At 40.6% G+C, this 12,521-nt stretch overlaps 1 protein-coding gene across 4 annotated transcripts in view; it reads right to left on the bottom strand.

The window, feature by feature from the left end:
* The window catches only part of LOC308386691 (uncharacterized protein), a 77,247-nt gene extending 70,932 nt beyond the window's left edge, over positions 1-6,315 (bottom strand). For all 4 annotated transcript variants that reach the window (XR_013969842.1, XM_080866403.1, XM_080866407.1 and 1 more), the window contains exons 1-2: positions 6,209-6,315; positions 2,227-2,310 (exon numbers count right to left, since the gene is read on the bottom strand). Coding sequence is in view for 1 of the 4 variants with exons in the window: in XM_080866408.1 (XP_080722534.1) it covers positions 2,227-2,235 (9 nt within the window). In the remaining 3 variants the exon portion in view is untranslated. The remainder of the gene's footprint in view (positions 1-2,226; positions 2,311-6,208) is intronic.
* Positions 6,316-12,521: the final 6,206 nt, after the last annotated feature.

Below are 12,521 nucleotides of genomic sequence, written 5' to 3'. Positions count from 1 at the left end.
AATAATGTATTTAGAAATTTTGTACAAAGACCCTGCTAAAAGATAAATGATCAGCGAGAAAAGGTTTTCTCACCTAATTATTTAACACTTTTTTAGCTAGATAAGAATGGACAAGTTGCTTTAAAATGATTAGAATAGATTTCATTTTAAAAAGTAAATCCTTTTAAATTTTAAAAAGGATTAAAACACACACACACACACACACACACACACACACACACACACACACAACACAATCTTTTACTGCCACAAATGTAGCCAGTCTGATATCAGCTGGCATTTATGGTGGCTAATGTTAGCCATTTTCATATCCCATAACTGAATTGGTTTGCTAAGTTTTATACTCTTATCCATTTCTCCCTCTGTTATGTTATGACATCTAAACATCTAAACACTCTTATTTCCTGCTCAGTTAGTACCAAAACCAAATTAAAATCGCCAAGGATATGTCATAAAAATATTTTAACTTTTTTTTAAGTGGGACTTCATTTACTTAAGCTACTTAATTTTATGTTCAAATTGTCACCAAACTGTACAGAGGAGTCTGGAGAGTTACATCAGTGAGTGCCTACAGCCATCTGTAAATCATCCGTAAGGCTCTGTCATGGTTTGTGGCTACATTTCAACCAGTGGTGGATCTTGTTGAAAAAGGGTAAAATTATAAACACAGACAAGCACCATCGGATTGCAGCCAACATCCAAAGCAGAGCTTTGGATTTCCTTCAAGAAACTGGCCTTTTGCCTTTCCACGTTTCAATAAATCACAGATTATGCATTGATTGATCGATTGACGGATAGATTAATGGACGGACGGACCATCCTTTATCGAAAGTGCTACCATAAGCATTTAGAAAAGACTATGTTGGGGAAATTTCTTCAAATTTAACAAGAATGTTCACTTTGATTTAAAGATGACGATGGGTTTAATGTCAAAGAACACAACGATCTCACAAAACACATTTTTGCCTGTTGCATAAGGATTCATAATCTAACTGACAAGCTTTCATAGAAAAAAGTCTAGCGCAAGGATAAAATGATGATGATGCAAAAAGTCAAAGGTCAAGGGTCATATTTCAAATTATATTGTCACAGAATGGCATAGATATAAGCTGTAAGTGGACACAAGCATACAACAGAGACATGATAAGTCTAGTTTAGTGGTAACTCTTTTAAAAGAAACAAAAATATGTTTATATATATATAATGGAGACATTAAATTGGAAGAAGTCAACATAAAAGTGTGTCTCTCTGAGAAAGTGAAAAATGGCCCATTTTGTTATTTTGTTAGAGACATTTTTGCATTTCAACATATTAAAATCTGCTCATCTGCTCAGCTTGGTGTCTGCACATGCTTGGTTTATTTAAATATATAGTATGCACGGTGCAGCACAGGGGTCATAGGTTATTTTTTATTGGAATCTTCATGATCAGATAAAACTAACAGAGCGAAAGAAGAGATGAACTCTGCGTCACACAGGCAGCCATGTGAATCTGCTGTTGCGTGTGCTGCTCTGGGAAAATGCATTTTACCGACTGAAGATAACCAGAGTCCCAGCAGTTCATCCTCCTACTCCTCCTCCCTATTTAACCTGGGCTGCTGGGTCAGGCTACTGTGTGTATGTGCTGGTATTAGCGCATGTATATACCTGTGTTGATCTATACCTGTGTTTGTGCATCTGGCTCGGCGGTGAGCATGGGAAAGAACGAGGGCAAAATACAGAGAAACCCATTAAAGGATGAATGCTTTACACAACATTTGCACCTAAAAATCAAGAAGTACAGCAAATTTTAATCACCAAAGAAGTGATTGTGGTGCTGTTTCATACGCCTTAATATTTATAAAGGATTGGTTTTATCCCTCATAATCAAAACACTTTACAAAGAGAACAACCAGACGTACAGTGCTTTCACAGAGTAAAGGCTCAGCATTTGAGTCTTTGATTGATGAACTAAGAAAGGTTTTTATTTCTCCGCAAATATGTTGCTGCTTTAAATAGAAGTCTTCTAAGGAATCTCCAGCCTCCCTGCACCTTTCTTGGCCTTTTTAATGACAGTGTTTTCGTGATTTTTATCAGAAACCAGAACGTGAGAAGGAGCTAAAGTGCTTCTTGCTAAAGACTCTCGTGTAGGACTTTAAAACACCAGATACTGTTTTATCTGGCAATCAAGATAAAACTGCCAGAGTGAATTCACTGCTCCAGCTATTCCCACTCTCCATTCCCATACCTGGATCATGTAGAATTCCCAGAGAAGGGCAGTAAATTGTCCAGCGGGGAGACGTTGTCCTCTCCCTCCTGAATACCTTTCACCCTGAGAAAACGAGACAAGAATGGAGGCATGTTGAGTTTCACCCATGTGTCCTTTCTGAAAAACACATACATCACTTTTCGTTTTTTTTCTTCTTTTTTTTTCCATGGGAGGCCTGAGGTGGAGTAGCGTCTGCGTGTGTTCATGTAAATATCTGCTTGAATGCATTCAGTCCATGACTTTCTCAGGTCCACCACCTACTATATAGAGATGAATGGGGAGTGCGGTACTTTCAGAGAAATTAAATATGTGGTTGACCTTTTGTTGATGGACAAACATTACTGAGGCTCCAGAGCAAATATGAAGGAGGCGGATTCAACCTCTTGTTCAGTTTGCAACGTTTACTCGCTGCAGAGAAGTTCAAACCTCGCCAAGAACATGTCAGCACCTCTGGCTAATGTGCAGGATGTGATATTTATGTATTGGCATCTCAGAAAGAAATTAAATCCGCAAGGCGATGCTGTGGTCAATTCAGGGTTTGTTATCAGCTCTCTAAAGGCTGAGGTGTAAGTCAGTGCACCATATGGATGACTGGCAGACTCATTTTTACTGGTGCAGGAGGAGTCATTTGCACTATTTACCGCTTAACCAAGTAAATGTCGGCACCTTTAATGTGACAGTGCCGTAGCAGGTAATGCTATTATCATATTTCAAGTACAAAACAGACCAAACCCATAAAAAGCGGGATATCTAACAAATGGAAGGCTATTCTTTAAAGTTAAACTTCAAAGATTTTGTCCATTAATCAGAAGGGAAATATTCCTAAACATATCATCAATATTTTCACATTAAAGAAATTCTTTAAAGATGAAAAATCTTGGTTACTTGACATAACAAGAACACAGGAAGTCACTGCAGCCACCTGAGAATGATAATGTCCTGTGAATTACTCAGCGTGACAAAGGTGCAAAGAAACTGAATTAGCAGAAAAGCTCTAAAGTGGTTTGTGATCAGGTTTTTTTTACACATTCACTTCATTTGATCCCAACTATTAATCACTGAGATCTCTCCTCACACCATCTCAGTGAAAAAAATTTCAGAATTAGCATCACGCGGTCTGGCAGAACTCTGAGCCTAGTTCTGCCAGAGGTTTCTTCCTTCCCACTGTCGCCAAGTGTTTAGTCATCTGATTGCTGGAGTTTTTTCTATATTATTTGACGGTCTTTACTTGATAATATAAAGTGCTTTGAGGTGACTTGTTGTGATCTGGCACATCATGAATAAAACTGAATCAAATACCTATCTTCACCATGAAACTGAAATAACACAAGATTATAAGACACCCAATCTGATCTGGGAGCATCATGGGACATAAGGACACCTGGGCTACCTTAATTAACCCCCTGCAATGTTTTGACATGTAGTTGTAAAGAGACATCTCTCTCATAGGGTGAGGTCCATATGTGGTCCACAATGGCCAAAGCTATTCTAGTAGCATATGATAGTTTACATAGTTCTCTGTCCAAAGAACTATGCAAAGATTTGCAGTGAGTCATGACATGATGCCGAACATCCCGTGAGAACTGTGTTTACTTATATGATGCTTTGGCCAGTTTGTCTTTTCTATTCTGCCGTAGCTGGACAAACTTGTCTTTGAAAAATGTTCCTCGCCCTACTGGCAGAGCGAGTACAGGAACATTTGGATTCAGATGTATAAATTAGCATACAGCCTAGTCAGTAAATGAGCTCAAAGCTGCAGTTATCCATATATCTGTGGGTCCATGCACTTAAACCTTTACCCCTTGGAGCTCAACTAGGAGTAAGCCTTGAAGCACTTTTCCGAACTGAGCTGTTTCAGGCCTGCTTATACAACAAAATTACTAGGTTTGCATAGTGAACATGGTCCCTGCCTGTGCAGCTACCTGTGGAAAAAACCCAGAAACTACCATCTTTATTGATATATATTGAAGAGGCAAAACTCATCACACAGGCGAGGTCATCAGATGCCATCTTTATGGGGGAAAGAGTTAACGTGCAGCTGTGCGAGTATCTCAGTTTGCATGTGTGTGTGTCAGTCTGTGCACATGCACACAGAAGTGTGTTTATAACTGTTTACACTCTCCGGCTTTGCTCAGCCTGGTTCCTCCGAGCAAGCAGGTACACCAACAGGCAGGGAGTCCATGGCAGCCTCTCAATCATGTCTCCCTCCTTTTTGTTTCTTTTTTTGTTTCTCTCCTTCGCTCTTGTGTGACGGCCCACAACGTCGCCCCGGCCTGCATACCTTTTCAGCGCTCGTGAAGCAAGACTACTAATGCACTTGCTGCTCTCTTTGCCGCCTCATCGGCCCACACTGAGCTGCAAACTCCCGTGACAGCACAGGAGGCTCACTTTGTTTCATGTTTGCCCAAAAATTGTTTCAATATGTATTTTTGGGACCGGTGATGTTTGCATAATAAATCTTTGTGTCAGTGGAATACAAAGAGAGCTATAGGTCAAAACCTGGGTGGGTCACACTCTCTCTCTCTTTTTCCTCATTAACTCTCCTCTACTTTCTATTCTCTTTCTTAGCCAAGTTGTTTTTCCAGCCTGCTGTCAGTAGGTTTATATAGGCATGGTGCAGAGGCTGGAACTGTCTCTTTTAACAGTTCTCATTCTCCATGTATCGTTATTACACGTGGCCAGGTACAGTAAGCTGGAGGAGTATTTGCAGAGATGCACAACATGAAACAGCGAATCATGCTATGAACATTTTTCTGCCGTATGACTCAAATACAAAGCAAGACTGAACATTAGCTGTTTCAGTGTTCCAGAAAAATCCATCATCAACCTGAGTAAGCTTCGGGCTCTTTGACTAAAGCCAAAAACAACTTATTTAGAAATTACCCGTCAATTACACTTTAAACTGAATTTTTTTGAGATGGCCAAAAGAATTTTTCCTAATATTGTGCATGATGCGGTGAAGTTGAGTGGACCAGCAAAGAGTGAAGTCACGGTAATGTGCCTTAAATGGTGGGAAACCAAAGAAAAAATGAGGAAGTGGAGAAGCACTGACTGACATGCACTGTAGAGATAGAGATCAGCCCAACACCTGGCTAAAGCTGTATTTTTTTTTAAGTAGCAGAGTACCAGAGTTCATTCTCTTTAAAACAAATTCTTTCAGTGTGTTAGTGGTTTAAAAACTGTTTGTGAGGTTTCTATATAAAAATACTTCATTAAAATAGAACTCAAGTTTAAGAAATATGCTTCTATATAAAAGCTATGATTTTTTTTTTAATGCATTGGCCTTGTTGCACAATGCCAGGCTCAGATTATGAGAGTTTTGGATTTAACATTTAGCAACAATCCACCCCTAATTAGATTTCCGACACTGGCCTTTGCACTCTCATGAGTCACTGGACTCCAAGGAGGCTGTGTATATTTTTAAGCAGTAAAAGGTACTAACACAATTTTTCCTTTAATGTTCAATATGAGGAATAAGTACAAAATTATGTAAAATTTAATTTAACGAAGTTTGAATGTTTCCTTGTTTATGTTTTAACATTCTGGCATATATGTGGTACAGTGGTGCAGAAGTTGACACTTTCACCACACACTGAGGTTAGAACCTTGCCCTCCTGGACTCGTGGTCACTAAAAGTAGAAAAATGACATGTATGCCAGTCCATTTCAACCAGTAAACTAAAACTTTTTTGAAAAACACAGTTGCACAAATAACTAACCTCTGATATGGGTATGACCACAGTGTGCACCACCCCACTGGGAAGCCTTTATACCACAATAAGGCTACATTAAAGTAGGCTAATTTCTATTTTGAGAGTGCCAGTGGTCATCCCAGATTATCTGGTAACCTCCCAAACTGCTTGCTTGCATGCTGATAGTATCAGCTGCGACAAAGACAAATCTGAGACCCATAATATCAAAGGGAATATAAGCGACCATACTGTTGGCAGTCAAAGTCTTACCTTGAATAGACAACTTGTGCTGACAGTGTCTATCCAACCACTTTGTTGTCAGTTTAACCTTGTGTTTTTCCACCTCACTGCAAAGTAATGCTGCTACAACCACAGCCTCCATCTTTGTTTACATCTACGCCCCCATGACATCACGTGAGGTCGTGCGTGTTGTCCTCTGACAAGATGACGATTATAATTTCCTGCAGTGTGGATGTTATTCTATTATTGCCAAAGTCACTTTGAGTGAGAGTAGAATATCTGTCAAGTTTCTCCTTACATGTGTGACCTGGCCCGATTTCCAAATAGTTTAGTGTTTTAAAACTTCTGTTATCTGATCCTGGCATTACTGATAACTGGAACATCGAGCAGCTGACAGTACACAAAGGTATGAAATACTATACTGTTTGTAATCTTGTATTTGTTGTCATTTTCTGTGCAAAAACTGAGCGGTTAAAGGCGCTATCACATAAACTGTATATAAAAGATGGCCAAAGTCACGCACTGGTTTGCAAACTCCTTTTAAGGGGTTTTCCTAATTTTATTTTCTTTATTTATTAGTTATTTATGTTTTTGATTTGTTTGGGGGAGGGGGGGGGGGGGGGTTGCACCTGAGGTGACCATATATGGACAACAGAGTGGACTGCTGTTATGGAGTTATCAGCTAATGCTAAGTGCCATAGAAAGTTGGCATTGACTGTGTGAATTCATGGCAAACAGAAGGATGTCTGCTAAAAAGTCTTAATATACAGGCTCCTTAGAGTACCGCATGGTCAGCCACATTGTTCCTGAAATAATTACATAAAAAGTGATGTAAAAGGGCTTGAAGCTCAGCAGACATCTACCAGCTATACTCACCTGTCCTGGTATCCAACTGTCAATCAAAGCGGCCACAGCCCTAATAATGCAAACTTGAATTGGATTAACACATTTCAAATGGAGAGGTCATAAAAACACTGTTGCTTCCATACTACTGTGGTTTCAAAGGGATGAAGTAGCTATTAAAACAAAAATCTGTTTTTCTACCAGGTTAAAAAAATGTTTAATGTGTCGTGCTGCAAATGTTTTAGCACGGGAGCCAGCCTCAAGTGGCCATTCCACAAACTGTGATTTTGGCACTTCTCATTGTACTCACTGTTCAACAACTTCTTGGCAACTTCACCCAAGCAAAGCCTCACAGAAGCAGCATTTTTCAGAATAAGAGCTCTAAAAGCCCCGCTGTATACTCAAATGAGGCACATAACAGATGAATGTGGAGTTTTTAGTTTCAACGCTGACTGAAATGAAAACATGGATGAGGATTCTGGGTTTGAAAAGTGAAACCAATACACAATTGGCTTAAATCTGCATTCTTTCCAATTTGTCAGCAGGCAGCAACTCCTGTGGTTGCAAAAAGAAGCCAGATTATACAGATATTTATAAAAATAAAAAGATTGCACCCTCCCTCGATTTAGTTGAACACATGATGGTATTCATTTCTAAATTGTGGTTTCCATTTGAGTCAAAAAGGAGGATAAAGTAGAGTATGCTTTACAAGTCACTACCATCCAAGTGTGCAGTGCTTTCAGTCAGATCAGCCTGTCACTCGTCACAGCCGGTTTTAAAAACCAAGATGGTGATGGCTATGCTTCCTACATAAGTTGGTAGTGAGAGAATGAATATCAGACTGCCCAAATGCAGGGCTCTAAATGAGCAATCGTGGTTTTCTCTAATAGTTTATTTTGTAAAGTAGTTCATCATATCAATTTTAGAGGCGATGATAAGTTGGCACTGTGTTCAACTTATTTCTGCTACACACAAGTGGATAAGTAAATTAAATACTTGAGGTTTATTCTGTCAAGCAAATAAACTGCCATGGTGAGAAAACCCATCAAAAATCAGTTAAATCATCTGAATGTGAAGCACCAAAGTTCAGCCACTTTCCTGCAAATCCGACAGTCAAAACCCTGTAACCAGAGCAGCCACATGACCTCGAGGTTTTTATTGTCCCTCGCTGGTGACAGAAGCAGACTGAGAGGGGGAAAAGTGGGCGGACAGTTTTCCTCGACGAGCCAGAGCCTGGAGTGAAAGCGGGTGAGAGTACAGCGAACTTAGTGGGACGAAGCAGGACAACGCTATCCCATACACAGCAGAGTGCTATAAGCCACCACCATAAATCTCAGATCTCGTCCACAGCTAAGCTTTTTCAGTGCTGTGTGCTGCTCCAGAGGCCAGAATCCAGATGTTGGAGAAAGAGATAGTAAATAAAACAATCTATCAAAACTGAAAACGGGGGAAAAATAGGATTTTTTTCATGTAGCTGATATTAAAAAGCAATTCTCTACCTGTTTTAAATCATTATCAAATTAAATAGCATACACAGCAACAGGCAGACATAGAGAAACTCCCTCAGTGAGTGAAATCAGTATGTTAATCCCATTTGGGATAACAGATATTATAGCACCACTGGTCCATTGTAGCTCAAGGTGTTCCTGAATAAAAAACAGGCCTGCTCCTCTGGATTAGTTTTTATCATTTATGGTGCACGTGGATTGGAGGGATAAACAGATATGGAAGCCTCATTGTGGAACAAATATCTGAGGCTTAACATCTTATCGTCCAGAACATGGCGATGGCTTATTGTTTAAGACTCTTTGCCTCTGGACATGAACTCCTGCTGGATGCTGGTGATCTCTTGTGTCAATGCTGCTACTGCACGTTTCTCAACTTTCAGCTGGCTTGATGAATAAAATGTAATAAGAGAGCACCGAGAGATGTGCAGCTACTGCGTGAAGTTTTTTGTTTTGTTTTGTATTTGAGCAGCTGGAATCGAATGCCAACTTAGACCTATAAACTGGAAATGAAGGATGGACTATAATGGCTTCCATTGGTTAGTGAAGCCTTACATCGAATGTTTACAGAGGGATAATACACGCTTATATTGTGGTGACTTGTCAGTAATAATGTACATAATCAGTATACCCTGAATTCTCCGTGGCTCCGCTTGACTTTGCTTTTCAGACCTGGAAGCTCTTTCTGTCTTTTATATATTTTATAATTTAACAATTTATGCATAGAACACACAGAATTACTCAGTTTCATAGCTGAAATTATGGTGTCAGGTCAGTTGAAGGAAATTAGGTCAGTGTGGTCGGCTGCTACAGATATTACTCCAAATACTGGAAAATGGGGTTCACGCAGCTAACCTGTTGCAGCTATGTCATCCAATCAACATGCACAATAACTCAATTCAGCTTTGATTTTGTCCTGTCTTCCTCCCCTCGGCAGATGGCTGCTCCTCCCTGAGCCCGGTTCCTTCGGGGTTAACCTTCAAGATCAATAAAGTTTTATTGAATTGAATTCTATCGAAGGTTTCTTCCTGTTAAAAGGGAGTTTTTCCTTGTCACTGTCATCAAGTGCTTGCTCAAGAAGGTCGTCTGATTGTTGGGGCTTTCTCTGTATCATTATAGGATTTCTACCTTACAATATAAAGTACCTTAAGGCAACTGCTGTTGTGATTTGGTGCAATAGAAATTAAATGTCCTTTTATTATTGTAGCTAAAAAACAATCATACGTATTCAGCTGATCGTTTTCAGATTTTTGTTTTACAGTACTAATTTGTTATTAAAGTCAGTCTGTCAGATATAAAAAGCATGAATGAAATAAGATGAGTAAATCTTATTGCTTTATCTAATAAAGAAGTGAAACTCTGTCACTCTGGTGCTGAGTAAGGCTCTCCAGGTCAGCCGGTTTTAGTTTAGCCAGTGAAACATTACAACAAAAGGAAATATCACTTAGTCAGCATTAAGTTTATGCTCAGATGAAAAACTGGAAGCTGGACGTCCGATTCTCATCAGCACTAAGCCCGAGAGAGCTGCCGAGTTTGGACAGAGTGGAAAAAGGGAATGATGCCTCCTCTTGAAAAGATGATCTATGCACCAGACCTGTTTATGTTAGTAATCTCCAAGCCCAGTGTAATCAAAACATCACTAATTTCACTGCCGATTGGAAACTGTGACATCTGTGTTTTCAACACACTTCAAGGGGGACTTCTTCAAAGGGGGGGGGGGGGGGGGGGGGAGGCAACTGGGAAGCATCCATTCCTTATAATAACCCTAGTGATGAGAGGATGACTTCATCCTTGTCCACTTAAATGTTTTGAAGAGGATATATCCACAGTAGTGGAAACTTTATGCAGTAAATACCTCGGCATTGCTTGCTGAGAGTGTGTATAACAGGCTGTCGTGTGTCCGTCTGAGCATCTGGGCAGGCTGGCTGGTTGGGTGTTTAGCTTGTTGACATGCCGGCAGATTCTCCAGCTCTGCTCTGAGTTAGAAGGTCGGCTGTGATGTTACAAAAGGTTTTCCATCCCGTCGAGCAGCCTGGCGTCAAGCTTGCAAGACCTTCCTGATTGATTCTACAGAGTCTGGATTGCACGTGGTGCAAAAGCACTTCTATAAGCCTCGCTCAGCGGAAATGGGCCTTAATGCAACCAGCACTGCTTTACTATGATCATCAGGGATGTGGCCATTGTTGAGCGTCACTGCTGAAAAGGCCACAGTGAAGAGAAAAACACAAAAATGAGAGCCTTTTCTTTTCTTTCCGTTTTTTTGTGGGCTTGGCGAGAGCAAAAAAAGACAATAAATATAAAATGTGCAATGCTTGGTGTGTGTGTGTGTGTGTGTGTGTGTGTGTGTGTGTGTGTGTGTGTGTGTGTGTGTGTGTGTGTGTGTGTGTGTGTGTGTGTGTGTGTGTGTGTGTGTGTGTGTTAAATGTATCCCAAACACACAAATTCACCCTTCCGACTTCTCCAAAAAGCAATCTGGCATTTTGTGCACTCTGGGCTTGTTTTTTTCCACCTCTCAAACTTGGATTAGCCCTTGTGTTATTTAGGAATAACTATTTATGCTGCAGAGGTGACCATCAGACAGCTCCTGGCCACAGATACACACCTCCTCCCCCTTCGCACATACACTCTTAACAGCCCTAACAATCCCTCCACCTATTTGCACAGGAGAGAAGAGGCCACTGCCTCACCTTCAGGGTACTACTTAACTCTTCGAGTAACTCGTGGAGTAATCACAGCATTCTCCTGCCAGCCTACTGCCTAATTAGAGTGTGAGCATGTGTGTGTGTGTGTGTGTGTGTGTGTGTGTGTGTGTGTGTGTGTGTGTGTGTGTGTGTGTGTGTGCGCGAGACAGAGAGTAAAAGACTCATTATTTAGCATCCCAGGTCTCACAGGTTGACAATTACACATGCTTATAGAGTATTATTACTATTTTTTGGATACAATTTCATACGAAGTAGCTGGAGTCAGTATTGGAGTCTAAAGGAGCCATAACACATTTACTTTGTTGCTCCAGCCAAGCAGAGGCACATGTCTGAGGCATAAAGTTGGTTTAACTGCAAACTTTTAATTTACAAATTAATTGTAAGTTATTATTGTCTTTTACCATAATAAACTTGGTTGTGACAGTAATATCCAGCAAAAAGTGGCTCCTGATTCTAAGCACAAGCACCTCCTGGCAGTAAATGATTATGGTACAAATTGTCTGGCTTTTCTGCAGTTTCGGGTCTGTGGATTCCTTAGTATCTCCTGCATGCACAGGATAAATATTAACATGACCAGATACAGCCTTCCCTGTCTCCAAGAGGCACCTTGGGAAGCAGGTCTCTCCGAGTCCTAAAGGGAGGCCTGCAGCTCGCCTTTAATCCCTCCGGGATCCCTCTCTCAGAGCTGGGCTTTGCTTTGTGCGCAGCTCTTGGCCGAGTTAAAAAGGAAAGTGTAAGGGTGGGACAAATTTCGCACTTTCTCCCATGTCTCAGGCCAAAAGAAGGAGCTTGTAAATTGAGTATGTGAAGCTGGAAATACTCCCTGCCACACGAACTCTGCGGTGGTTCAGTGGTGGGGCCGGCTGTGTGCGTGGGCTGCACAATCTTGGCTGCGGACGCTTGAAATCCGGCCTGAAAGTGTGTTTTGTCCCAAGGATCATCTATCTAGCAAAGACAATTAGGACTTGTAATAACTTTTCAGTCACTCATTTTTCTTTTAAAATAAATTTCTTTTAGGTTTTTTTATTATATTTTCTTTGTTTTATTTTCATTCGTGGCCTAATCGGTGATGCAGTACTTCCACGGCTACGGTGGAACAACTCTAATCTCTGTCTGTGTTTCTTGTGGCCTTCGCTGTTACTTTGCGTCTCTCTTCATGCTTTTTGTCCGTTGATACAGCAACGCTGCAGAGTTTACCCGACCTAAATCTTCCGTTTATTTGCTTTTGCAAGAGTTGTTTTGTTGGCATGGCGTTTTTACTCTATTTCTCGCTCTCTCTGCAACCGCTCACGG

Source organism: Rhamphochromis sp. 'chilingali' (genome assembly GCF_963969265.1).
Source record: "Rhamphochromis sp. 'chilingali' genome assembly, chromosome: 19".
Taxonomy (NCBI): domain Eukaryota; kingdom Metazoa; phylum Chordata; class Actinopteri; order Cichliformes; family Cichlidae; genus Rhamphochromis; species Rhamphochromis sp. 'chilingali'.
The sequence above is the reverse complement of the archived record's forward strand: the minus strand, read 5'-3'. Positions and strand labels throughout refer to the sequence as shown.